The sequence below is a fragment of the Rhinolophus sinicus genome, chromosome X (genome assembly GCF_036562045.2).
Source record: "Rhinolophus sinicus isolate RSC01 chromosome X, ASM3656204v1, whole genome shotgun sequence".
Taxonomy (NCBI): Eukaryota; Metazoa; Chordata; class Mammalia; order Chiroptera; family Rhinolophidae; genus Rhinolophus; species Rhinolophus sinicus.
In genome coordinates, this window is record NC_133768.1 from 81,480,468 (window position 1) to 81,508,177 (window position 27,710).

A 27,710-nucleotide genomic window follows, 5' to 3' on the forward strand; every position below is an offset into this window, starting at 1 on the left:
AGGCCTGGGTGGAGCTTAAGATGATGCGTTTCTGACAAGCTCTGAGCTGCTTCTGGTCCAAGGACCACACTTTGAATGACAAAGTCCAAGAGAAGACCCAGAGTCCTTTGCACCCAGTGTTTTAAGATTTGCTGTTGTTCTGTGTCTTCATATATTTATTTAACTTGGAAACTGAACAACAGATTCTTCACCTCCAAAATGTTAGGCACCAGGGATTGAACTGTATGCCTCTGCTTCTCCCCTCCCTTGGCAACCTCCTTTCAGACTTCTTGATGACTTGCTTTTAGCACATCACAAGCAGTCTGTGCCTTCTTCTCCGCTTAGAATCTTAGAGTTGAGAGGAACTTTGTAGGTGATCAGTCTCCCATTTGGCAAAACAAACAAACAAACAAACAAAACAAAACAAAACAAAACAAAAAGCTTTTGCCATTGTAATAATGAAAACGTTCCTTCTCACATTAGACCTAAAAGGTTTTCTATCTACTTGTCCTAGTTTTGCCTTCTAGAGAGGGTACACAGAACAATCTATTCCCACGTCCACATGATACCCCTTACACATGTGCCATCTAAATTTTTCTCCAGACCAGCCATGTCCTCTTCATCATTTGTCATTCCAAACCCTTTCCATTCTTGGTTTTACTCTTCTGGATTGGCTCCATTTTCCCAGTCACCATATTAAAATGTGGTGCTCAGAACTGTACACTTTATAGTCTGCCCAGTGGGACTATTAACATTTGCCCCACCTCCCCTCCATTCTGTATGGCCCAGAACCACCTTCACACTTTAAATAGCCATGTCACCTCGTTGGGTGGCAGGTTAAACTGTGTTCCTTACAACTTTCTTTGGAAATCCCCCCATCTCGATTTGTCAAGCCTACCCCGATTTATGTTTTCTCAGGTTCCTGAGAAAGATACTTTTAAGCCTCCCTGATGACTTGACTGCCTGTAGCTCCTGATTATATCACCTGCTTGGGTATCAGGCTGATCTTTCTTCACACAGTAACTCATGCATATACTTGTTCCACGACATTTGACAGTGATATTTGGAAATATTTTGCTTCTCTGGTTTTTCTTTTGCAGCTCAAGTTCACCTAGGGCTTCTGGTCACACCCCTCCTTCTAGCATTGCCCCTGGTTCCAAGCAGGAGAACTGAACCAGACTGCACCAGTTGCAGCTTTCACCAGCCATCTAGAGTTATATGTCTTAGCCAGAGGTCATGGTTACAAGGCTTTGCTAGTACCTATTTTATAAAGATTTGTGTTAGGCCATACTTAGGCCAGGAACAGGGATCTTCTTATCTTAAAAGCAATCTTGTCTTGCTTTGTACCTGCTGGCTTGTGTTTGCCTTAGGCCTGGAGAAGCCACCTGGAATGTAGAAACCATCGTATCCTGTCTTGCTTTGTACTTTGTCTCCTAGGGGCTTGTGATCAGTGGGTCTGGGCAAGCCTTGGCATCCGGAAGGAGGCCTGGGGGTCAGGGTGTGGAGCCGGAGGGCTTGGTCATGCCCTGAAACCCTTGGTTGCTAGAGACAATGCAACGAGAACCCCCTGAAACATTGAAGGGGGAACAACCTCGTTTACCCCCTCCTATAAAATTCCATATCCCTTTTTGCTCGGGGAGGTTATGGTCTTTTCTAGTCTGACCTCCCGCAGCTCAAACATGCCAAATAAATTCTAATTGACCAATTTTTGGTCTCCTGCGATTCATTCCTCCGGCTGTGCCTAACAATTTGTCACCTAAATACCAGTACTAATACCTGATTTAGACTTTCACAGTGAACTTTGTGTAAAGTCAGAATAACATCTTATTCTGTTAATTCCAATTTCTTACCCTAGTGCACAAGTTCGTTTAAATCACAGAGGTATCACATTGTGTTACAGGCATCCAGGGATGAATTTGCATGTGGCTTCACTTCACCTACAAATAGAGGGAGTCTGAGCACTGACAAAGACACAGGTAATTAAGTCCTGTGAAGATATGTTGCATGGCTGTTTAGAAATGTACCCTTTCCTCTGTAGTTTTTGAAATATTTCATAATAGAAACTACATAGCATGATCTCTACTAAAGTCCAATTAAAATCTAACTCACACTTACAGCCACATTTCTTTGCTTAGGTTTTCTTGTCTAAGCTTGTTAAAAATGTAGTTTAGTATACTAAGATTGTAGAGGATAATGAGACAAACACTGGCTTGTAATCCTTTTATCTGTCTCCAGTCTTGGACAAGACACCTCCCTTTTCTGGGCCAAAGTTTGCTTATCTGTAAAGTTACCTCTCAAATTGTGTGGCTTTATTTGATGACTTTCCAGAGATTTCTTGTAGTGTCATACAAAGTGTTTCAAGAGGTAAAAAGAAAATAAAAAAAATAAAAAAAAAATGCTTACTCTTCATTTGGTTTCTTATACATGTTTTGATATAATATATAAACTTCACAATTTTAGATGACCAAGATTTAATCCCTAAAATATAGCTTCACTTCAGTTGACCCAGTACTTATTTAAAAGATACTTTTGACAGTTCCTCCTATTGCTAACAAGGACTTGGCTTTTTTTCCCCAGCTTATGGGTCTTTTCAAAATGGACATCATGGAATTAAAAGAGAAGATTCAAGAGGTTCCCTCATCCCAGAAGGAGCAACAGGATTTCCAGATCAGGGCAGCACTGGTGAAAATGTGAGAACCTAAGTAAATATGATAACCCTAGGGATGTGTTAGGCTACCACACTCTTTCTGTTCATGTAAATAAGAGGCTCTCTGCTCTGGATTTGTAAAGACCATTCCATAATTTTTGGATATTTTAGCAGTTGCTTCCTATCCTGGCAACTGCTACCTGAATGTCTTAAACTGTTTATAGGGCAAAAGACATTCATCTGTAAGAGCTCTAACTCAATACCTCCTTTAACCCTAGCACACTGCACTGCAACCTATTCTAGAGAGGAAAAGTTTTAAATATCTGATGTACCTTTTCACTTAAAACACATAACTTTCTGGGAGGACTGATTCAGCCTTTCATTCTTTTGTAATAAAGTAATGACATTAACTTGGGAGAAAGAAACTTAGGTCCTCAAATTGAGGATCTCAGCATCACTTCATCAGAATATATTCTTCAACTCTTCCATCATTTTTTCAAGCCTAACATTAAAGTTTGTGGGATAGGCCTGCCTTGAGTCAGAGAAACCTCATTTTAGACCAGTAAAGCCTTGTCATGCTGCTACGTACAAGTAAAATCATAGAGTCATATAAAATTAGTTAGAAGGGTACATAAAAATAATAAATTTCAACTCTCAGTTTCCAAATGAAACTAAGATTGTGACTTAGGAGAATCACACAGCTCTGGCGGGGCCAGACCTGAACCCAGATTTTCTAATTCCAGCACTATTCCTCCAATATTATGGTACTCTTAGTATGCATCCGAGTCACCTGGGGGTCTTAATAAAAATAGACACTGGGCCTCGGCCCCCAAGTTTCTGATTCAGTGAGTCTGGAATGAGGCCTGCTAATTTGTATTTCTAAGGTCCCAGGTGATGTTGATGCTGCTGGTTGGGAACCACCCCTTGCGAACCCCTGGACTATACATCCTTGAGCCTTTGGATAAATAGTAATTTATTCACAAAGGTTTCTGTTTCACACCATTTAGAATTAAGACAACAGACATTCATAGGTGACACAAGTAAAGGACAGAGGTTAAATGACTTGCTAGTACCTTGTTTCCCCGGAAATAAGACCGGGTCTTATATTAATTTTTGCTTGAAAAGACACATTAGGGCATATTTTCAGGGGATGTCTTATTTTTTCATGTACAACAATCTACATTTATTCAAATGCAGTCATGTCATCTTCTTCTGGAACATCATCATAATGTACTAAATGCGTCCGTTTGGCTGACGATCTTAACTGGGGCTTATTTTCGGGGTAGGTCTTATTTTCAGGGAAATACGGTAGTCACACAGCTAGCAGGCATTCAAAACCTACATGTTTTGCTCCAAGTGAAAGTTCTTTCTTAGTAAATACTACTTTAGTAAACGTAGATCCCCAGCCCAGTTTAGCTCAACTCAGAGGACTAGTTTTTAACAAGCGTGAATTCTTTAGGAGGTTATTCTTCTATTCATATAAATCCCCAAATAGGTCAGATCTTGTCATGCTTAACAACTGATTAACAAAAATAATCAAATAATAGGAACATCACTACTTGTACACGCTCTAGTCATGAAGTGTTACTAGTTCCTCCTTAGTGTAATGATCTTGTAATAGCCTTAGCCTTTTTTTTTATTAAAGATTATTGGGGTGACAATTGTTAGTAAAGTTACATAGATTTCAGGTGCACAATTCTGTGTTACATCATCTATATATCACATTGTGTGTTCACCACCCAGAGTTAGTTCTGTTTCCATCACTGTATATTTGATTCTCTTTACCCTCCTCTACCACGCCCCCCTCCTTCCTTAGCCTTTTTAAGGATAGATTTTCTGACCTGTTATTTGGAGTTTGGATTTTAATAAACTCCAAGGAAAGATTCAAATTAAAGAGTTTAAAATGTTTCTTATGCTTCCACGTAATTTAGTTAAGTTCCTCCTCAAACATTTTTTCCCTGGAATAGTCATATGTTAGTTAAAATTTTTACTACAAAAATACAGGACGTATGGGAATGAAACACAGTATTCATGGCTATATCTTGATGAAGACCCAAGGTAATTTCCAGTAATATTACTAGGTTCCGTAGCAACAAATTGCCTTAGAAGTGTAATATAAAGTTTGGATTTATGCTTAGAATTTTCCCAAACAGGACTAATCATAAAAATAGTTATTGAGTTAAAGGCTATGGGAAACTACAGTGATAATATTGTTTACAAAACTTCTGTATTTATATTACAGACCCGACAGAGTTCTACAAGGAGCAGTATATCCCAGTATAACCGATTGGATCAGTATGAAATCAGAAGCCTCTTGATGTGCTACCTGTATATAGTAAAAATGATTTCTGAAGGTGAGTTACCAGCACATTAAGCCTGGACTCTACTAGATATCCACCCTCACAGGCTCATATGTTCATGCAATAAATATTTCACCATCGTCTGTATATAGAACACATACTCATTAGAAATAGATCTTTGAAGAATCTGACCTTAAAAATGTTCCTGTATTTTAACTTAAAATGGGTTCATTTTGGTCATATAGGTTTGATTTTTTGAAATAACCTTTTTTAAAAAATTTAAAAGTTAATTCCCAAAATGAGCCAATAGTTTTAGAAGTGCTAAACATTTTTTCGAGCAGAGCATATAATGCATTAAATGACCAATGTAAACAGAAAGAAATAACAATAACCAGAAGTAATATTTAATACTTTAGCTTTTATTTAACCCAGGATTTGGAAAAACAGAAGCAAACAAAAAGACAGGAAGAGTTCTTTGAGGGTAAGGAATGTCGTTGTTATCTTCGCTGTACCACTGTATGGCGTCAGGTTCTTCTTCAAGCTCTTTTCCCTTGGTATGTGATTATATTTACTAGTAGTATTACCAGTCCCTCTTTACATTATATGATAGAATATAACCGTACTAGTATTACCAGTTCCTCTTCACAGTATATGATAGAATAAAACCAAAGGATTTCATAAACTACATGTCCTCTGGAAGTAAAATCAGAAAGTTATCTTATTCCCAAATACCACATTTACTTACACAATTCCCTCCCTTTTCCTCCTTTTCTGAATATTTTCACTCAAAAAAAAAAAATATATATATATATATATGCAGGAATGAAGAACATAAAAGCACCTGGGTTCTGATCGTTATCTTTTACTTATTTTCTATTTTTAGTGAATATTACTTTAAATCTTTTTTGTAATAATGCAAGATATAAAAACAAGTTGCTAGCTAGAGAGACATTAAGACAAATCAATAGCTAGATAGGAATAAATTCTAAAGCACATTAATAAACAGTAACAAAATAAGTATAATCTTTAAGTTCTAAGAATGTATGATTTAGAGCAAAAGTCAAAGAGTATACTAAGGCTATGTGATGGGCCTCCAAGTTTTGGGAAAGAAATGAGTAAAGGGGAGATTATTTTCAGCTCAGTGGTATTTTGTTCCAGGAGATAATGGATTAGTTAGCAACTATAGCCGCAACTCACTGTTTTTGTCTTCCCACAAGGTGAAAAGTGGGGAAAGTGGAAAGTGACTGCTAATGGGTATGGGGTTTCTTCTTAGGGTGATGAAGATACTCTAAAACTGTGGTGATGGTTTTACAACTCTTTGAATATACTACAAACTGTTGTACCGTTTAAATGGGTGAGTTTTATGGTACATACATTTTCTCAATAAATTTGTTTAAAACAAAGAAGCCTCAATAGCCACATGAAAATAAAATAGTTGAATACTACCACAGCTCAGAGAAAGTAAGATTGAGGTGTGGGAAGAGAAGAAAGTAGGAAGGGGAGATGCATTGCTGACAGGTTCTCCGGTCTTCCACTCCAGTACACATGCATACATGTGTGTACACACACACACACACAACCTTCCTTATACTGTGATAACCAATGGCAAGCCTCTGGCTGCCAGGGAAAGTAAGATTGGGGTGGGAGGGAGAGAAGAAAGGAGGAAGGGGAGATGCATTGCTGACTAGTTCTGTCTTCCACTCCAGTACACGTAAATATATGTGTACACACACACAAGCACACACACACATACCATATCCTGTGATAACCAGTGACCTCTGGCTGCTTCTTTAATGTCACGGGTAAAACCATGACTGCTTTGTTTCTTGTAATCTTCATAGTTCCTCCTTGTCTTCTAAACGTTGACCTTGGTTGTTAAATATTTGGTCTTTGTTAATTAGGTTTTTCTTTCTTTTGCTTTTGCTTTTTAAAAGCACATTTTAAATAACTAGTATACAGTCTATGTCACATCTCTTTTTTATCTTTTGTACATATAAAGTCATGCTGTATGGTATCTGTAAAGTCATATTCATTTTATTCTGAAGAATGTCGGCTTCTGGATCCTTGTCAATGGATGTATTCTAATTGTCTTGTCCAGTAAATATTTTATTTTAGTCACTGTATATGCATTTAAATGTTGAACTCTTACAAGTTCACCCCTTTCAGGTCTTATCTTGGCTTTCTTTTTTATTGGTTCAAAAACAGTAGCAACTTAATTTCAGCAAAAAGATGGTAGACCTCTACACTTTTATTTGGAAGTAGAGGGATTTTGAAGAATGAATTTCCTTTTCTCTTTATAGCTGTGTTTTATTAACTGGCAGTAGTTCACTGTTTCAAAGTCTTATACACGTGCCAAGCTTTTTTTTTTTAAGGTCTTAGCATCTTGTTTATCATGTCCAGTGAAATGGAATCAGTCAGGGGTTATCAGTTACGTAGTGTCAAAACATAGTGTCAGTTGGCAGGAAGGCTGCCCTCTTGTGGAAGAAAAGCAGTTTCCTTAAGAAAGAGGGTGAGGGAAAGCTACTTCCTCCTTCTTTCTGACTGCATCCTGGCTTTTCTCTTTATCCTACACCCAAAAACAGGACTCTGGTGGGGATCACCTTGAGGCTTATCAGTACCATACCCTGCTGCACCTGTATATTCATTAGTAGTCTTCCTCAGAGTCGATTGTTCATTGGAAGGTATCTGGATATTGCCATCTCTCAACCCAGTGTTGTAACGAGGAATACCAATTGAAGATCTTCTTTTCCCACTTAAAGTATAGTCAAAAGGAAATACATTTGAAGAGAGTGTTTCCTTTCTCTCTGTATGAAAGGGAAATGAGCTAGTATAATCAGGCATATTTTCCTCTGAAGTTTCAGATACTACTTGAATAGTTGGGTTTTTTCCTGTAGAAATACTGGAAAGGCTCCAGGAGAAGTCCTTCTGACTTCCGGACTTTTGTGAGGAGGTCTTCTGTGTGATGGTCTGTTTCCTTTTTGGCTGGCCAGGCTTGTCTTCTGAAAGGTTTGATACAACTTGAAATTCATGCTCCCTTTGAGGACTTTGTGCAGATATTAAGGGAAAACTTGCAGATGCCTTTGTGTCGGAAATGCCTCCTGGGGTAGGCTTACTGCTATTAGGAGAAATCTTCTCAAAAGAGGTCTGCGGCACATCAAAGAGGTCCTGACTGTGAAATGGAATTGGAAACTTTGGACTTTCTTGCTGTTCCTTTTCTCCTCCAGATTTCATCTGTTCAGTATTTGATTGCTTTGTCAATTGCACAGGCAGATATGCCGGATATCCTTGCTCGGGCTCCATGATTGAAAAAACTGGCATAGTCCTTTGAGAACAAGGAATGAAGACATCATCACTATCAGAAAAATGATGAAACTGTTGCTGATTCAATTTCAGTTTTGCAGAAAGCATTTTATTTTCTTCTTTTAATTTATTCCTTTCTGCAGTGAGCTCGGCAATTAACTTAAGATTTTGTTGTTGAATATCATAAAATTCTTGCTGTAGTGTACTCCTGTATGTTTTATTCACTGTACACTGCTCACATGTTTTTGAGCGTAACTTATCTTGCAATTCAGTAATGGTGGCACTGAGGACTTTTAGTTGCTCAGTCAACTCTTTAATTTTGGCTGTGGAGCCTGTCCACCTTCCATCTGCCAATCGCTGTTTCCTCAAACTGGTTAATTTTGCCTGTAAATGGTGTAGCTCTTTGTCGTGGAGCTCCTTTAGTGTTAGCCAGGCATTTTGAAAATCATTAGTGGGTGTGTCACATGCACTTAACTGCAGTTTATCTCTTCTTGGAGGTTTCTTATCACCTCCCTTGTCTCCACCAACGCTCCCTGCGTGCATCATGTCTCACTGGAGATTTGGACAAGGTTGAGTGAGGCCAGCGGCTTGACAACACCACTGCCGTGAAAAAGTCAGAAGAACTGCTGACTAGAATTGTGCTGCGGCAGGGATGTGCCCTTTAGCCCTTTTACAGACTTCTGTGAAGCTGCCTCACGGCACTGGGCTGGTGTTGGACGGCTCACAGATGGCTGACGAATGGATAGAAGATACTGGATTTGGGGTGGAAAGGAGGCTCCAACCTTTTGGCAGGAGGAGCCCATGTGCGGGAGGGAAGATGGCACCTTCAAGCTCCCGTTTGACGAGAGGCCGGAAACCCACTGACTTCTGGGAGACCCGGCCTCTCTAAGTAGAAAAGCACCCGAAGGCGGGGGGAGACCAGAAGTCACTGCTAGCTTTATTTTTGTTTAAACAAATTTAATTTGACTCAATTCTAGCGTTTTCTATTCTTGATGATCAGTATTTTATAATCATTGTAAACCATCATACTCATAGTCTTAAAAACAATTGGAAGTAAAGTCGAAACTCTCACACACACCCCTCCTACGGACCCCCTCCATGTGGGCCACATTGCCTTGTCCTCCATTGGTATCTTCAGGAGGTTCTCACTAGGCTAGCAATTTGGGAATTTTCCTACTTACGTGATACCTACAAAGTTAAGTGGTCGCAATATCCTTTTTTTCCCCTTTAATCTTCATAGGTAGGTATGTTGGAAATAAAGAAATAGGTAAAAAAGAATGTGCCTGTGCGGTGTGAGTCCTGCCAGGCAATTTGAATCTCGCTCCCGGAGTCGCGTCTCACATGGAGGGCTTCCAGGGTTTGTGTGGCTTGCAACTCAGCTCTGAATGGGCTGTTTGCTCCCAGACCTTCACAAGGTCAGGAACCTACCCTGAATACTATGTTGAATAAAAGAGGAGATGAGATCACTGTAGTAAATGAACTTCTAAATAAATTGGAATTGGAAATTCAGTATCAAGAACAAACTAGGAATTGGAAATTTAGTATATAGAACAAACTAACAAAGAGGGAAGGGGGTTGGGGCAGGGTGAAAAAGGTGAACTAATTAAGAAATACAAATTGGTAGTTACAAAATAGTCATGGGGGTGTAAAGTACAGCATAGGGAATACATTCAATGTTGCAACAACTAGGTATCCCGTGAAGGGTGTACTAGAATAATCCAGGGAGACTCACTGCATAAATTATATAAAGGTCTAAACACTATGCTGTACACCTAACACTAATATAAAATAATACTAAATCTCACCTGTAACTGAAATAAACAAACTAACTACCAGTTCACTCAAGTATAAAGGACTCCAGAGCTCCTCAGGTATTTCTTTGTACATGCTGGTGAGCAATAGAATTGAACCTTACTAAAAATAAGGATTTCCCAAATAATTCTTGGAATTCTGTGAATGTCTTGGAGATTGTAAAGATGTGGAACATTTCAAAATACTTCTCCCCATTTGCCTCAAGTAACAGTAACCAGAACTTTGTTAATGTATCAGCTCTTGACCCTGAAGACACAGTCAAAGCTGAGGAACCTGTGTGCACAAAGAAGCCTGCTAAAAAACAAAGAAATATTAAAGAAATGCATTTTATAACTTCAGATAAGTTTAATGGCATTCCTGCATACATGAAATTTCACTTAACCTATTGTCAAATTGATGATGTTATTAAAGAAATCTACAAGGCAGTACTTAGTAATTATTAGATCCTACTACATGAACCAAAAAAGTCTATTACAAGTTCTGTGGCCAGAAATCTCTATCACAGATTTATTGATGAAGAAACAAAGGACACCAAAGCTCATTAATTTTTAGTGGAAGCTGACATAAAGGAGTTCACACTTTTGAAAGTTGACAAGAGGTTTCATGTGATACTGAGTATCTTGTGACACTGCAGGAGGCTGTCAGAGATCCAAGGAGGAGGACTCACCCGATACATTATGATCTGAGGCCCTTGGGAGCTTTTGAACCAGCCAACAGTAGGGTATAGAGTAGGGGTGTCCAAACTGCGGCCCACGGGCCAACTGTGGCCCGCAATCCATTTTTAATTGGCCCGCAGCAAATTCCAAAAATATATTTAGTTTACTTAAACAAACCAGATGAGGCGATACGTACTTCACCTCAAGCGACTGGCCCGGCTGTTTGTGTATTTTACCACATATGGCCCTTGGTGAAAAACATTGAAAAAAGTTTGGACACCCCTGGTATAGAGGCTATTTGTATAGTTCCCTTATATGTAGTTTTTTATATGTGATTTCTTTAGCTTTGTTGTCATTGTTTCTTGTAAAAATAAAACTTCTTTAAAATAAGGCACATATATTTTACAAGAAAGAAAGAAATAGGTAGAAAGAGAAGTACATGTGATAGATTTAAAGGACTTTTGTATCTGAAATGGTGTGTGTGCATGTGTGTGTGTGTGTTACCAGGACGTCAGAGTTTACAATCCAAATATAAAGAGTGGAAAAAATTATTTGTTTCTTCCGCTAAAGTTTACAGTTCTCAAACTTTTTGGTTCAGAGAGCCCTTTGAGTAGCAGGTAAAGGCACTTGAGCCCCCCAAAAAATCACATAAATGCATCATCTTGCATAAAATTTTAGGAAGTTCAGATTCCCGGTCATGATGGCAGAGTAGGTAAATGCTATGCTTACCTTCTCTCACAACCACATCAAAATTACAACTGAATTACAAAACAGCCATCATTGAGAATCACCTGAAGTCTAGGTGAACCAAAACCCTACAACTAAGGACATACAGAAGCCACATCAAGACTGGTGGGAGGGGCAGAGATGTGGAATGGGTTGTTCCCACACCCACATGTGACAATTGAAAATCAGGAGGGATATCTCAGATGTGGAGATCCCCTAACCCCCGTGGAGCGAGGGGTCCCAGTCTCACACCAGGGTTTCAGTGCCTTGGAGAGAAGTCCCCAGAAATTTATGTCTGTGAAAACCAGTGGAGATTGTGGCTGAGTGAGACAAAGGGCTGCTAGAGTCCCAGGCGCTCCTCTTACAGGGCCCGCACATGGACTTACTCATTGATGGACTCACTTGTGCTGAGCTCTAGCACGGGGGCAGCAACTTGGAAAGTGCCAGGACCGTAAGGAGAGGAACAGAATTGTCTGGCTTCAGCGTAAAGGCTGAAGGGGCAGCTTTTTTCCAAACAGAAGTGCTGGCAGGCACCATTGTTCCTTTGTTGAGCCCTCCCCCCACCTAGCGTGGAGACACATGCGGGAGCCATATCTGAGTCTCCAACAACCTGTGTAACACTGTTCTTTGGCCCTGACTCCCTGAGACCCCACCCAACTTTTGGGCACACGCAAGCTGCTCCCCCTGGCTTTTCCATAAAAATTGTCTGCCTTGGCTCCTGCTGCAGACTTGCCTACAATCTCTCAAAGGTTCACAAAGCTGAAACAAGCAGCATCTGGCTCCAGCATGTCCCATACCTCTGGCTGAGCAGCTGTAAACCCGGCACTAGCAGCACCCAGCCTTGGTTCGCAGCTTGGCTTCTTTGAGTCACCTCCAAGTCCAGCGTGGGTGGTGGCCATCTGCAGATTGCTTTGTGGCTCATACTAGTGGCCCTGGGCAGGGGACAGGCTGGGGCTGAACTTGCCCTGCAGCAGGTACGTTCCCAGGATGCCCTAGAGCTGGCACGCCTGGTGGCCAGTTTTGGACCAAGCTGGAGCATCACCCGGCTGCCTCCAAGGACATCACACCCAAAGGGCAAACTGGGCAGGCACCAGAGCCCTGCTAAAGGAAATCCTGCTACTCCACTTTAGTCACAGCCACTCCTCACAACCAATCAGCCTAAGGGTCAGTCACTCCCATTGACATGCAAACAGCAACCACGGCTCAGCTACAACAGAAGGACTCACTTGGAGCACCCAGCTCAGGTGACCAGGGAGACTATGCCACTGGGCCCCACAGCACACCTACTACATAAGTCCGCTCTACTAAGACTGGGAGGCATAGCAGCCCTACATAATACAGAGAAACAAACTCAGGGACACAGCCAAAATATGGAGACAAAGATAAAGGTCCCAAATAAAAGAAGAAAACAAAGCTCCAGAGAAGTGAACAAAAGGGAGACAAGCAATCTACCAGCCTCAGAGTTCCAACACTGGTTATAAGGATGCTCAGTAATTTCAGGGAGAACTTCAGCAAAGAGATATGAAACATAAAAATGGAGAGAGAAAACATTAAAAAAAAAGAACCAGTCAGAAATGAAGAATACAATAACTGAAATGAAGAATACATTAGAGGGAATCAACAGTAGATTAGATGAAGCAGAAGACTGAATCAGCCATTTAGAAGATACGGTAGCAGAAAACACCCAGTTAGAACAGCAAAAAGAAAGAATCCAAAAGAATGAGGACAGATTAAGGGTCCTCTAGGACAACATCAGGTGTATCAACATTTACATCATAGGGGTACTAGAAGAGGAGAGAGAGCAAGGAATTGAAAACCTATTTGAAGAAATAATGACAGAAAACTTCCCTATATTCAAGCCCAGGAAACACAGAGAGTCCCAAACAAGATGCACCCAAAGAGGCCCCACACCAAGACACATCATAATGAAAATGCCAAAGGTTAAAGACAAAGACAACCTTAAAAGCAGCAAGAGAGAAGCAGTTACCTACAAGGGAGCTCCCATAAGACTGTGAGCTGATTTCTCAACAGAAACTTTGAAAGCAAGAAGGGGTTGGCATGAAATATTCAAAGTGATGAAAAGAAAGGACCTACAGCCAAGGTTATTCAACCCAGCAAAGCTATCATTTAGAATAGAAGGACAGATAAAGAGCTTCCCACACAAGAAAAACCTAAAGGAGTTCATTGCCACCAATCCAATAGTAAAAAAAAAAATCTTAAGACAGACTGCTTTAAGATTAAAAAAAGATAAAAATATGAATAATAAAGTGGCAATAAGTACATATCTGTCAACAATTATTTTAAGTATAAATGGATTAAATGCTCCAATCAAAAGACATAGGGTGGCTGAATGGATAAGAAAACAAGACTCACATATGTTGCCTACAAGAGACTCACTTCAGATTGAAAGACACTTAGACCGACAGGAAAGGGATGGAAAAAGATATTTCATGAAAATAGAAACAAGCAAAAAAAAATATTTATACCATACAAAATAGACATCAAAACAAAGGCTTTAACAAGAGACAAAGAAGGACCTACTAATTCCACTTCTGTGTATTTATCTTAAAAAAACCCCAAAACGCTACTTCAAGGGGACATATGCATCCATATGTTCATTGCAGAATTATTTACAATAGCCAAGATATGAAAGTGTCCCTGCTGTCCCTGAATGGATGAATGGATAAAGAAGAGGTACTACATATATGCAATGGAATATTACCCAGTCATAGAAAAAGAATGAAATCTTGCCATCTGCAACAACATGGATGGACTTCGCGGGTATTGCATTGAATGTGTAGTAAGGCAGACTTGGTGTACATGGTGATAACTATGTAGTGCCAGGTGGGTACTAGACTAGTCAGGGAGATCACTTCTTAAATTATATAAATGTCTAACCAGTATGCTGTACACCTAAAACTAATGCAATGTTGAATGTCAACTGTAATTGAAAAATTAAAAAAGAGGGGGAAAAGGTAAAGGGGAATAAAGGTTCAAATTTCCAGGTATAAAACAAATGAGTCATGGTGATATAATGTACAGCATGAGGAATAAAGTCAATAATATTGTAATAGTGTGGTATTGTGTCAGATCGTTGCTGGACTATGGTGATCACTTCTTTAGGTATATAAGTGTTGAATAACTATGGTGTACACCTGAAGCTAATACAGCATTTTATGTGAGCTATATTTGAATAAATATCTGCAAAAATTAAAAAAAAAGGAATTTCATTAAAAACTCCAGGTCTGCTTCCCTTCCTTCATCTTCAGGGATGATATGAAATTGGGATAAGCTATACAGAAGAACATTTACAAAATAAATAAAAATAATTGTTGAAGTTGAAATAATTACAGATTGAAGGATATGTTTGGGATTAATTCAGAAGAATACAATGTGTGTACTGGGCAGTGAGAGGGGAGAGGAGAATATAAATGAAACAGAATTGGATATGAGTTGATGATTGTTGAAGCTAAGTTATTTGTGCTTAAAGTTCACAGTGCTATTTGCTATAATTATTTTCAAGATCTAACACTTTATTTTTCTATTTTCAGATACTCTCTTAACTTACTGGAATAAAGTTTCTCCTCAGGAGCTCATAAACATTCTCATACTTCTGGAGTAAGTTATATTAATTTATTTTTTTAATTGTCCCCTTATTTGGGGGAGCTTAATTTTTATACATAATAAAATATTACCTTTTGTCCTGGTTTCAACAGCTTATTTGCTAATAATGTAGGAAATGTTAAACTCTTTTGGTAATGTAGAGGCTGAAATACAGGTTCTTCACACATACAAGGAAAACATGGAGATGGAATACTTGTGAAAACACTAGCTACCATGTTTCCATGAAAATAAGACCTAGCCAGACCATCAGCTCTAATGTGTCTTTTGGAGCAAAAATTAATATATGACCCAGTCTTAATATTTTACTATAAGACCGGGTATAATATAATATAATATAATATAATATAATATAATATAATATAATACTGGCTCTAATGTAATATAATATCGGGTCTTATATTAATGTTTGCTCCAAAAGATGCATTAGAGCTGATGGTCCGGCTAGGTCTTGTTTTCACGGAAACACGGTAATAATAGACCATCTTTACAGCCCAGCAGGAGTCTTTCTATGATCCTGGAAAACGAGAAGTAGCATCAGCTATCCTAAATCATTCATTTTGATCAGATGCTGGCTTAATGGGACAGCTTAAATTATTGGAACTTAGAATTAGCTCTTATGCAGAGCTAATTCTACCCACTTAAGTGCATATATATCTATATACCTGTATCTGTATCTAATAGATACAGATACAGGTATACAGATACAGGTATATAGATAGAGATACAGATAATAGATAATGTCCAAGGCACTGGGGGGAAAATCTTGTCTGTTTTCCTAAGTAGAGGTGGGAAGTTCTATATTGTATGCTGAACTATTTTTACATTATTAAAAACAAAGAAAAATTAGAATGAAATCTACGAAAATTTCAAATAAATTGTATATATATATGATATTGTATGTGCATGTCTACCAAAACACAGAGGATAATCAATGCATAAATATTAAAGTCTTTCAAAACTTTGCAGAAAGTGTCTGCAAACAAAACAACAGTTAAGATTAAAAAGAAAGTAAACTAATTATATTGAAATATTTACTAATGAAAATGTATTACGTATGTTGGGGATTTACTTCGAAAAATATAGGAGGTATGGGAGGTGGAGGGAGAGAAGGGGACCTGTTCAGGGAAGCGGTTAAACAAGAATGGCCACGAGTTGATAATTGTTGAAGCTGGTGTGTGCTGGGTCCGTGGGAGTTTAGTATGCTATCCTATCTACTTTTGTATGTGTCCCAATTTTTAGGCTTAAGAACCTTTTTTAGGTATTAATGTCTAAACTAGAGACCTTTCCTATGATAAATTAAAGAGCACAAAGGATGATTTTCATTGACATGTTTTATTTTAACATGTTAAAATTGTATATGAAGACACGGGGCTTTTTGATGTTGATGTAATTGTAGCAGACATAGAAAGGTACATGATAAGCCTGCAAGTAGTTGTGTGTATATTTATTTCTGTCTACCAAAACGTATGTTGTAATATGATTTAAATAGGTATTCTTTGTAAAACATGACTTTTCAAAATCACTTGTGAAATTGCAGAGAATGGCAATACTTTACTAACATGCTGTTGTTCTGTTTTTTGTTTTTTTTTCTAGAGTATGTTTGTTTCACTTTAGATATATGGGGAAAAGAAACATAGCAAGGTAATTCCCATAGCACTGCAATTTCCACTTTTTCCCTTTTCCTCCAACAGAGGGCAGTCTTGATCATGCCATGTAAAATCTAGATTATTCATTTTGAATTAACGTTAAGACAACCCATGATTTATTATGTCTCACCTCAAAGTTTAAACTAATGTGAATTGATATATTTAAGTTTTCGAAAGGGTGATGGTTAGCCTGATACACAGAGCTTCTGTTCCAATCCTAGAACAGATGCTATCTTTTCTGAAGGATGTGAGAAAGGGCTAGATCCAGGTGAAGGCAGGAAACCATAAAGTGAGGATAACGATAAGGTCTGTACTTTTATCTATAACCTGCCAATACACATCTCAGTTATTAAGGTAAACAGAAGTCCCCAACAGTGATTGGGATATGTATTATATATTATCTGTCTTTTCTTTTTGCTATTTAAATCTTAGTGAAATAAATACTTTAAAAAATGTTTGCGGGTTCCTAAGGAAAAGATTACTTGCTTATTTCAATGAGATATATTTTAGGGGTAGAGTTAGTCATTAAAGGAACTCAAATAGAGTTCTCTTTTTTAAAAGTTAAATTCCATGTCACTTCCAAAAACTAAAGAGGCTTGTTCAGAAGGTGTTTATAATTGCTGAGTCTCAGGAACATCCCTAATATTAGGTAATTCAGGTGACGATTTACACTGTCTTTCCCCATGACTTGAAGCTGGCATGGTAACTGCCACTATGATCCTTAACCTCTTAAGATTCTGCTGACCCTCCCACTATGTTTCCTAGAGAATAGACAAGACTCTTTTTCTTCCTTTGTTCCTGTATGACCCAGTTGTAATTTTTTTTAGTGGAACCTTAAAATTAAATGAAAACAAAGAAAAATTTGTAAATCCTAACATAGACATGTTTACAGAGTAAAAATTTATGGTCCCAAGTTTAGCTCAAGTCCAGAAACATTTGATTGGCACTCATTCTTGAACATCTGGGAATTCTCCCCCAACCCCATTTCAACTCTGATTAGCCCTCTCACTGTTTTCTGAGTCTTGCCTTTCCTCACCTCCTGAGAAAAGACTGAATATTTATTAGAGTGTTGTTCACTTTACTCTGATGTTTTTGAGGAAAAGGAGGGAAATAAACTCTATATTCCTTAATTATATTCTTATAGCATCAGCTTTTTAAAATACACATTAAAACTCTATGTAATATCCAGTGATGTCTCATTTAAGCCAAGTAATAGTTGGAAGAATCTTGAGCATAGTATAGTGTTTATGTGCAAACCTAATCATTTTTTTAGTGAAAAAACATCTAACATTGAGATGTTATTAGAGCACTCCAATTCCTAACTTTAAAATTTATTTTAGGGTACATGATGTCTGGCTGTCAAAACACTTTGGAGTAGACCGAAAATCGCAAACCATGCCAGCTCTTCGAAACAGATCAGGAGTAATGCAGGCCCGGCTTCAACATCTTAGTAGCCTGGAAAGTTCGTTTACCCTTAATCACAGTAAGTGAAAAATGTGTGTAGGGTACCCATTTGAAACAGATATGTAATGCTAAGCTAAAAGACCTGGCTAAAATAAGCAAAACGATTGAAAATGATTTTGCATACATAGATCTATATATGTGTCTGTGTTTGTATACAATCATTTCATCATACATTATCATATAACATGCATGGATTTTTCAGCAATTTCAGGTAATGGTGGTTTTTTCTTAGTTCAGTATTAAAGAAATTAATTTTTCCCACTGAATTGTTCTCATCATATTTATGTTAGATATCCTTCATTGCTACTGTTAAACTTTAATGCAAATAACAGCATCTTAATAAAACTGTATACATTTGTTTAGAGTTATTATTCAGTGATTTTAAGGACTGACACATGCTGAACTGACTGCAAAAAATAAAGAACTGTCAATACTATTTTGACAAAGGTATATTTCACACAGGTTGAAGTATTAACAAGGCAAATAGGACAAGGAGAGAAATCTTGCCCAGCTAGGGAACCTAGAGTTATATAAATGGAAGCTATCCTCTAAAAAGCAAATATTAATAAAAAGTCAAAGAGTAAGAAAACTTTCATTTCCATGCAGTCCTCTGGAGGTTGCACAGGAGAGGGCCAGCAAAAGTGGCCTTGTGATAAGAAGTAATAATAAAAACACGTCTTGAGCAGATGGGCTCTGAGCATATATACTCAAGACCTTTAAAAAATATGCAAATCTTAACAGCCTTCAGCGTTGCTCTTCTCACTTGTAAAAATTTAATAAACCTACTTCCTTCAGTTGACTCATGCTTTGTTTTCCTTCTGATTTAGAAACAAGTCGTATATCATTGGCATCATTGAAAATATCTGGCCATAGGGCACCACCTTGTATAATGTAGCCGAATTTCTAGGAGTTTCTCATTTTTGCACACGTAATTAGTAGCACGGCCTAAAATGCCTCACATGTTATTTCCTAGTTACATTACCATATTCCATCACTGAAATCTTGTCTCTAAAGAGGTGGGCACCTAATTATGTGTTGTAGAGCTGTTGATACAGAGTTGAAGTAAAAATTAGTAGACTTCATTAACCAAGACCATAGTTGATTAAGGAATAAGTACAGTGAAATTCACTAGGTCTGCAAGTATTGAGAGCCTCCTTGCTTCTTGCTTGTCTCTGGATTTTTTGGGGAAAAATCATTCAAAACTTACATGAATTGCTGTGTTAGGCAGTTTTAATTTACCTTTTTTTAAAATCCTAGGTTCTACAACAACTGAAGCAGACATTTTCCATCAGGCACTGCTTGAAGGCAATATTGCTACTGAAGTTTCTCTAACAGTACTAGATACCATATCGTTTTTCACCCAGTGCTTCAAGGTAAAAATGAACACTTAGAATTCACTTGACCTCATTGCAAAGAAAATATTATACAAAAGGTAACTAATCAGATGAAGCTTAGTGTAGTGAAAAAGCCCCAAATTAGCAGTGAGGAAGCTTGGATGGTGGACTGAGTTTGGCTACTGTGTGTCCTTGGGAATTTACTGAGCCTCACTTGCGATAACCAGGAAGTGAGGGGATTGGACTAATTTTCCCTTAAGCTCCCTTCTACCTCTTACATTCTGTTGTTTTATTTTTGTGTTTAAAAACAGTTCTCTTTCATACTTTTATTAAAATATCCAGAAATTTTTAGCCCAAATTATGATTGAATCATTGTTCCCAAATGGCTGTTATGATGAGGTGTCTTTTCAGGCTGGATGAAGTCCAGACAGGCTGGCTGTCTTCCCCAGTCAGGCACTTAGTGTTTTTTCCTTAGATGTTTGCTTCTCAGTACAAATCATCATTGCTGTTATTAAAAAGGATAAGGCAAAAAGCAGTGATCTTGCAGGGTTGCTGAGAGAGTAACTGGGTAATGGACCTAAGAGTGCTTTGAAAAGTACAAACTGTATCACTGTAGTGTAACATTAGTGGGACAGCTCAAAAGTGAAAAATCTTGCTTGCTTTCACCTGAGTTACACACATAATCTCCTCCCTTTGTGCTTTTTCAGAGAGGCTCACAAGGGAAAACTGAATTAGATACTAATAAGAAATAGGCTTCAGAATTCCTTTATGAAGTATTAAGTTCTCATTAAAATGTAACCCAAATTCATTTCTCATTGTGCCAATAAATAAGAAGGATATTTGTTCTCAAGGCTTGCATCGTATTTCTTCCTTCTATTCAGATACTTCTTATTTATTTAACAAACATACCTATCGGTAGATGTCAGGCACTATCCTTAGTACTTTACAAATATTAACTCAGTTTTTTCATTGTTGGGGTGAGGGAGAGAAACGGAAGTGACTGCAAATGGGCACCAAGGATGTTTTTGAGGTAATGGAAATGCTCTAAAATTGGATTGTGATGATTGCACAACTCTGTAAATTTATTTTAAAAATATTGAATAGTACACTTAAAATAGGTAAAATTTATGGCATGTTAATTATACCTCAGTAAACTTAAAAATACAAATATGAACTCAGTTTTAGTCCTATTATTCCCATTTTAACATGAGGAAACAGGGAGGTTAATGTCACATAGCTGGTCAGTGCAGAATCAGGATTCAGATCTAGGCCAGTTATCACAAGAGTCCATGCTTCTAACCACTGCACCATGCTTGGAAGTAGACTAAGGAAAGAGCCATAAAAATCTGAAACCATTCAGGGATTCTGGTTGTTGATGTTACTATTAGATCTGTTACAACTTTGCATATTATTTTGGGGTATTTTTTGTTGTTGGTTTTGGTTAAGCAGTGGTAACCTGCTAGTGTCTTGAGGGATAGGAAAAGTTAACCAGTGCTTTAAAAAAAAGGTTGACAAACCAATAGATATTTCTCTACAATTTGTTATTTCTGTTATGTCTCTCTCTCTTTTTATTATTTTTATTATTTTTTAATTAAAATTTATTGGGATGACAATGGTCAACAAAACTACATAGATTTCAAGTGTACAATTCTGTATTATATCATCTATATATCACATTGTGTGTTCACCACCCAGAGTCAGTTCTTCATTGCAGCTTTATTTATGGTGGCCAAGACATGGAAACAACCAAAGTGTCCTTCAATAGATGATTGTATAAAGGAGATGTGGTATATATACACAATGGAATACTATTCGGTGGTAAGAAAGGATGATATAGGAACATTTGTGACAACATGGATGGATCTTGAGATTATTGTGCCGAGCAAAGTAAGTCAGACAAAAAGTCGAGAACCATATGACTTCACTCATATGTGGGATATAAAACTGAAGGCAACAAAGGAACAAGACAAGCAGATAAAGAACAAAAACTCATGGACACAGACCACAATTTAGTGGTTACCAGCGGGGAAAGGGGGAAGGGGAGATGGTAGAAGAGGGCAAGGGGAATCAAATATATGGTAATGGAAGGAGAACTGACTCTTTTTAAATGTCAGTCTAAAGTTTATTTAAACAGCTTTTCCTGACGGATAATGTTTTCTTCTCTAAAATATTTTTTTTTAATTTTTCAATTACAGTTGACATACAATGTTATATTAGTTTCAGGTGTACAACATAGTGATTAGAGGTTTATATAACTTACGAACTAATCACCCCAATAAATCTAGTACCATACATAGTTGTTATACCAAGAATCCCCTAAAATCAGAACATGCTTTTTATTTCACCTTGTCATTCCTTCCTTTTTCAGTTGGCTCCTATGAAGAGTACCATTTTCAAATTACCAACTTTGTCAGTTTTTCTTCTGTTTTGCTTCTTTTTAAAATACTGCCGTGTTTCCCCAAAAATAAGACCTAGCCGGACAATCAGCTTTAATGTGTCTTTTGGAGCAAAAATTAATATAAGACGCACCATAGTTGATTGTCCAGCTAGGTGTTATTTTCAGGGAAACACGGTATCATGTCGAGGATATATAATCTGTTAGTGTACTAATGCATAAGCACTTTGAAAGAAGAGACCAAGTTTTATAATTCCAGGGTCTTGTGTAATATCTTGCAAATGATAGACACTCAATACAGAGTCAAATAAATGAACCCTTTCAATGCTAATTGTTATCTGTGGGCTGTAAATTTTCAGGCCATTTACCTCATCTAATCAAAAACCTCAGGCTAGTCTGACACCATACATAGTTTTATTACAATATTATTGACTGTATTCCTTACCTATACCCTACATCCCCACAACTACTTTGTAACAACCAGTTTGTACTCCTTAATCCCTTCCCTCTTTTTCACCCATCCCCCAACCTTGCTCACATTTGGGAACCATCAAAATGTTCTCTGTATCTGTGAGTTTGTTTCTGTTTTGTTTGTTCATTAATTTTGTTCTTTAGATTCCACATGTAAGTGAAATCGCATGACGTTTGTCTTTCTCTGTCCAACTTAATCCACTCGGCACAGTACCCTCTAGGTCCATCCATGTTATTGCAGGTGGCAAGATTTCATTTTTTTTAAAGGCTGAGTAATATTGCATTGTACATATGTACCACCTCTTTTTTATACAGTCATCCATTGATGGACAGCCAGGCTGCCTCCACATCTTGGGCATTGTATGCTTTAGCAGGTTCTGGTGCCTGCCCAGTCTGCCCTTTGGGTATGTTGTCCTTGGAGGCAGCTGGGTGATGCTCCACCTTACTCCTGGGAGGGGCCCCACAGCAAGCCAAGTTCAGCCGCAGCCTGTGTCCTGCCCAAGGCCACTGGAAGCGACACTGGTCAGACCACAAGTTGGGTGGGTTGGGGAATTACCATGGCAACGTGAATGAACCTGAAGTTAGTCAGGTTGATGGAGACTCAGATATGGTGGCCACTTGTTTCTGCACACCTGGAAGGGGGAGGGCTCAACAAAGAAACAATGGATTCTGCAAACATTTCTGTCTGGGAGAAAGCTGCCCCTCCAGCCCTCACTCTGAAGCCAAATAACTCAGACAATTCAGAGAGTCCCTGTAAGACCCTGGCATCTTTCAAGCTGCTGCCCCAGCACTGGAGCTCAGAGCAAGTGAGTCCATCAGTGAGTATGCCTGTGCGTGGTCCCTTTAAGATGAACAGCTGGGACTGCAGTCCCCTCATCTCACTCAGCCACAATCTTTGCTGGTTTGCACGACCAGAAGCTGTGGAGACTTCTCTTCCCAGCACTGGAAACCTGGGCTGGGGACCCTGGTGTGGGGCTGGGACCCCTCGCTCGTCTGGGGGGAACCTCCACAGCTGAGATAACCCTGCCAATTTTTAATGGTCACACGTGGGTGCGGGACCAGCCCATTCCACGTCTCTGCCCCTCCTACCAGTCTTGACGTTGCTTCTTCTGTATGCCATTAGTTGTAGGACTTCTGTTCAGCCAGACTTAAGGTAATTCTCAATGATGAGTTTTCTGTAGTTTAGTTGTAATTTTGATGTGGTTGTGAGAAGAGGTGAGCACAGCATTTACCTACTCTGCCATCTTGACTGGAAATCTTTTATGTCTATCTTTACAAGAAGCATTTAAATAATTTATATGGTCTGTTCAATTGTGATAACTGTTATTGTGTCTACTCATAGTGGGTTTAATTTGTCCCCAGTGGCTAAACATACACTAACTAAACATACTTTAAAAAGTAAATTAGATAATAGCCTTTTAATATAGGATTGGATTTTCCTTAATTCTTACATTATTTAGTCTCCCTCAGGTAAATACAAAGTCTGGTTACCTTGTATCCATTTTAAATGTACTGATTTCTTAGTAGAGAAGTAATATGGTTAGATTAGAAGAAAATACTCTTTCCATACTAGTTCTATATTGGTATGTTACATTGGAAAAATAATTTTTTTCATGTGTTTAAAATGATATAATGATGTATAGATGTAGTTTATGTAGCATTTTGAGATTTCCAAGTTGAAAGATGGCACAGATGTTTTAAAATTAAACTTTTTATTTTTATGAAACTTTCAAACAGTAGGTTTGACAAACAGGCATTGGTAAATTCAGTTCTCTCATTCTGGGGGATGGGTGGCATAAACTATTTCTATAAAATGTTTTTTTTTTCCACGTTTTGTAGAGCCAACTTTTAAATAACGATGGCCACAACCCATTAATGAAAAAAGTATTCGACATTCATCTTGCTTTTCTTAAGAATGGACAATCTGAAGTGTCGCTGAAACATGTATTTGCCTCACTGAGAGCTTTCATTAGTAAGGTAAGGAAAAAAGCTGTATAACTGCTAGTGGGCTCACTTCATGGCAAGAAGTAAAGATGGGAAGGAGGATCATTGTGATGATATCTACAAACCTCAGATATTGATGCCATTAAGTTAGTACTACTTTTGAAATAGACATACAGAATATCCAAATACATAAAGAGGATCTGACCAAGCATCCCCTAAAATCAGAACGTGCTTTTTATTTCACCTTGTCGTTCCTTCCTTTTTCAGTTGGCTCCTTTGAAGAGTCCCATTTTCAAATTACCAACGTTGCCAGTTTTTCTTCTGTTTTGCTTCTTTTTAAAGTACTATCATTTTGGAGATACGTAATCTGTTAGTGCACTCATGTATAAGTACTTTGAAAGAAGAGACCAAGTTTTATAATTCCAGAGTCTTGTGTAATATCTTGCAAATGGTAGACACTCAATAGAGAGTCAAGTAAATGAACCCTTTCTTTCAATGCTAATTGTATCTGTGGGCTGTAAATTTTCAGGGCACTTACCTCATCTAATCAAACACCTCAGGCTAGACTTCTAGGAATAAATATGACTAAAACAGATAGCAAAGATTTCTTTCTGGTCTGCTTTTGATAACTTTTAAACATAATAAAACGTTTAATAAACCAAGATGTTTTGTTCATCAATTCACTGATTGGATGGTGGGGTATGGTGGCTGATGAGAAATGTAGGAAAAAGACATCAATGAGTTCTGTTTTGTGGCTCTGTTGAATTTAAGGTGCCTAAAGGACATCCAGTTAGAGCTGCTGGGATTAGCAGTTCAATATAGAGATCTTTGCTCTGGAGAGAGATAGGGGTTATAGAGCTAGATTTGAGATCAGGTTTAGAGAACTAGATGTGGAGTCATCATCTATCCATTCATACATACTACATTCATTGAACACCTTCTCTGTCCAGTACTGTCCTAGAGATACAATGGTACAGCTACAAAAAAAGCATAGTTTCTGCCCTCATGAAGCTTTCAGTCTAGTAGGGGGGAGAGAGAAAATAAACAAGTAAATAAAACAGTAATTATGACAAGTTCTAGGAAGAAACCAAGGTGCTAAGATAGAGAATGATTTGTGGGAGATTCCTTACTTTAGATAGGTTTGTCAATTTTAAAATGAGAACCTGAAATATGAAAAGGGGCCAGCCATTTGAAAAGCCCAAGGACAAACACTCTGGGGAGAAGAAGCACAGGCATATGGAAAGACCTGGAGTGGGAGAGAGCTTGAAATTCTGGGGACTAAAAGGCCCAGTCTAGCTGGAGCATAGTGAACTAGGGAGATCATCAGCACATGAGTGGTAGTTGAAGCCGTGAAAGTGGTTTAATTTTCCCTGCAGAGTATGTAGAGGAAGAACAATAACAACAAAAAGGTCAAGAGCAGTATGTTGGAGGAAAACAACGTGGATGGGGTTGGAAGAGGAATCTGTAGAGATGAGAGAGAACAGTCACAGAAGTAGGAAGAAAGACAAAAAAGAAGGATATCATGGACACCAAAGGAGAAAAGAGTGTCAACATTATGAGATACAGAGTAGTCGAATAAGATAAGGGGGAAAGGGAGTCCATTGGAATTGACAGGAGGTCATTGATGATTTTGGCCATTGCCCACACAGAGAAGTGATGTAGGTAGAAGACTTATTATAGTGGATTAACTACATTACAGCTATGTCCTCCCACGTACTTTTACTTTCATACTAGAACATCTTGCCCAGCAAGATTTGGTTTAATCCGGAGAAACTGTTGATGAAATTTCCTGATTGCCAATCAGAACACATTTAGTAAACATTCATTATCTGTATAACATTGCACTGGTGTTAAGATGATAAAAGGAAGATAGCTTCCTATAACATGTGTTTAAATTCAAGATTCCCAAGAAATTATTTTGAAAAGGTTGGCCCTCTAGCTTCACACTCCCTGGGGGGAAAAAAATCTATTGTGTACCCCGAAGCAGCTTACTACTTGCTTGCCTAGACAAGCAAGCAATGCATGGGACATTGTAGTAAAGCTGAATACATTTTGAAAGTAACAGCTACTTAGCTGTTTTGAGGATTAGGTAGTCACTTTGTATTGTTTTTCTATGCCAAAATGTGTCTTTAAAAAAAAATTACAGTTGACATACAATATTATATTAGTTTCAGGTGTGCAACATGGTGTTTGATATTTACATTCCTTAGGTATGATCACCACAGTAAGTCTATTAATTATCTGTTACCATACAAAGTTATCACGATAATATTGACTATTTCCCCCATATCAAATATATCTTAATACTATTTTATGAGGATGCAGGTGTGTATGTTTGTGTCTGTGCACTTCATCTATACCCCATTTTGTTAAAAGATCAAGTTTACTTGCTTAATAGATTCCCATTATAATTTTTTAATCAGAATTTGTAAGTTAATAATATAAGGAACTGTTTAAATATAAAGCAGAAGAGTAAGTAATGCAGATTATCCTTCCCATTTTTAAGGCCCAAATTGAGACCTGTCTTATCATTTATCATTTCAGCCATTCATTAACTTAATATATATTATGGAGAACCTACTTATCATCTTTTCCAGACCATCATCAGTTCTTCTCAGATCTATGGCTTTTATAGTCAGTACCTCACATTTTTGTAGTGATTTGTATACTGACTTGAATTGTTCTGTCATTGACACATGCTTGCCTTTACATTTTTAACTAGTTCAGATTCTGTAGAGCAGAGCCCTAGTCTTATGTTCATTACGTATCCTCAAAGCACCTAGTATAGTTTAGGTGAGAATGTAGTAGGCATTTGATAGTTGATTGATTTTTATGATTGGGTTTTCAGATACTTATTTATGTTTTTCCTGTTCTTTAGTTTCCTTCAGCCTTTTTCAAAGGAAGGGTAAACATGTGTGCTGCATTTTGCTATGAGGTTTTAAAGTGCTGCACCTCGAAGATTAGCTCAACCAGGAATGAAGCATCTGCACTTTTGTATCTTCTGATGAGAAACAACTTTGAATATACCAAAAGGAAAACCTTTTTGAGGACACATCTGCAGGTCAGTGAAAATCAAAGCTCTCCTTTCTTCTACTCAATCTTTAGCCTCTAGTTCAAGATTCAGAACTACTCAGTCCAATACAATAGCTATTAGCCACATGTGGCCATTTAGCACTTGAAATGTATGTAGCTAGTCTAAATTGAGATATGCCATAAATATGGAATACACATTGGCTTTTAAAGCCTAAGTACCAAAAAAAGTAAAATATCTCAATTGTGTTATGTTGACTATATGTTGAAATGACATTTTGGATATATTGGGTTAAGTAAAATATATTAAAATTCACCTGTGTCTTTTTAATGTGGCTACTAGACAATTTAAAATTACATACATGGCTCACATCATATTTCT

General features: G+C 37.9%; 1 protein-coding gene and 1 pseudogene across 3 annotated transcripts in view; both read left to right on the top strand.

Annotated features, from left to right (window-relative positions):
• The window catches only part of DOCK11 (dedicator of cytokinesis 11), a 211,793-nt gene that overhangs the window by 132,816 nt on the left and 51,267 nt on the right, over window positions 1-27,710 (top strand). For all 3 annotated transcript variants that reach the window (XM_019717035.2, XM_074323193.1, XM_074323192.1), the window contains 9 exons: window positions 1,880-1,955; window positions 2,557-2,669; window positions 4,869-4,980; window positions 14,972-15,038; window positions 16,638-16,685; window positions 18,031-18,173; window positions 19,412-19,527; window positions 24,194-24,331; window positions 27,177-27,359. In XM_019717035.2, coding sequence (XP_019572594.2) covers window positions 1,880-1,955; window positions 2,557-2,669; window positions 4,869-4,980; window positions 14,972-15,038; window positions 16,638-16,685; window positions 18,031-18,173; window positions 19,412-19,527; window positions 24,194-24,331; window positions 27,177-27,359 — 996 coding nt within the window. The remainder of the gene's footprint in view (window positions 1-1,879; window positions 1,956-2,556; window positions 2,670-4,868; window positions 4,981-14,971; window positions 15,039-16,637; window positions 16,686-18,030; window positions 18,174-19,411; window positions 19,528-24,193; window positions 24,332-27,176; window positions 27,360-27,710) is intronic.
• On the top strand, window positions 8,879-10,724 carry LOC109437657 (SKA complex subunit 1; annotated as a pseudogene).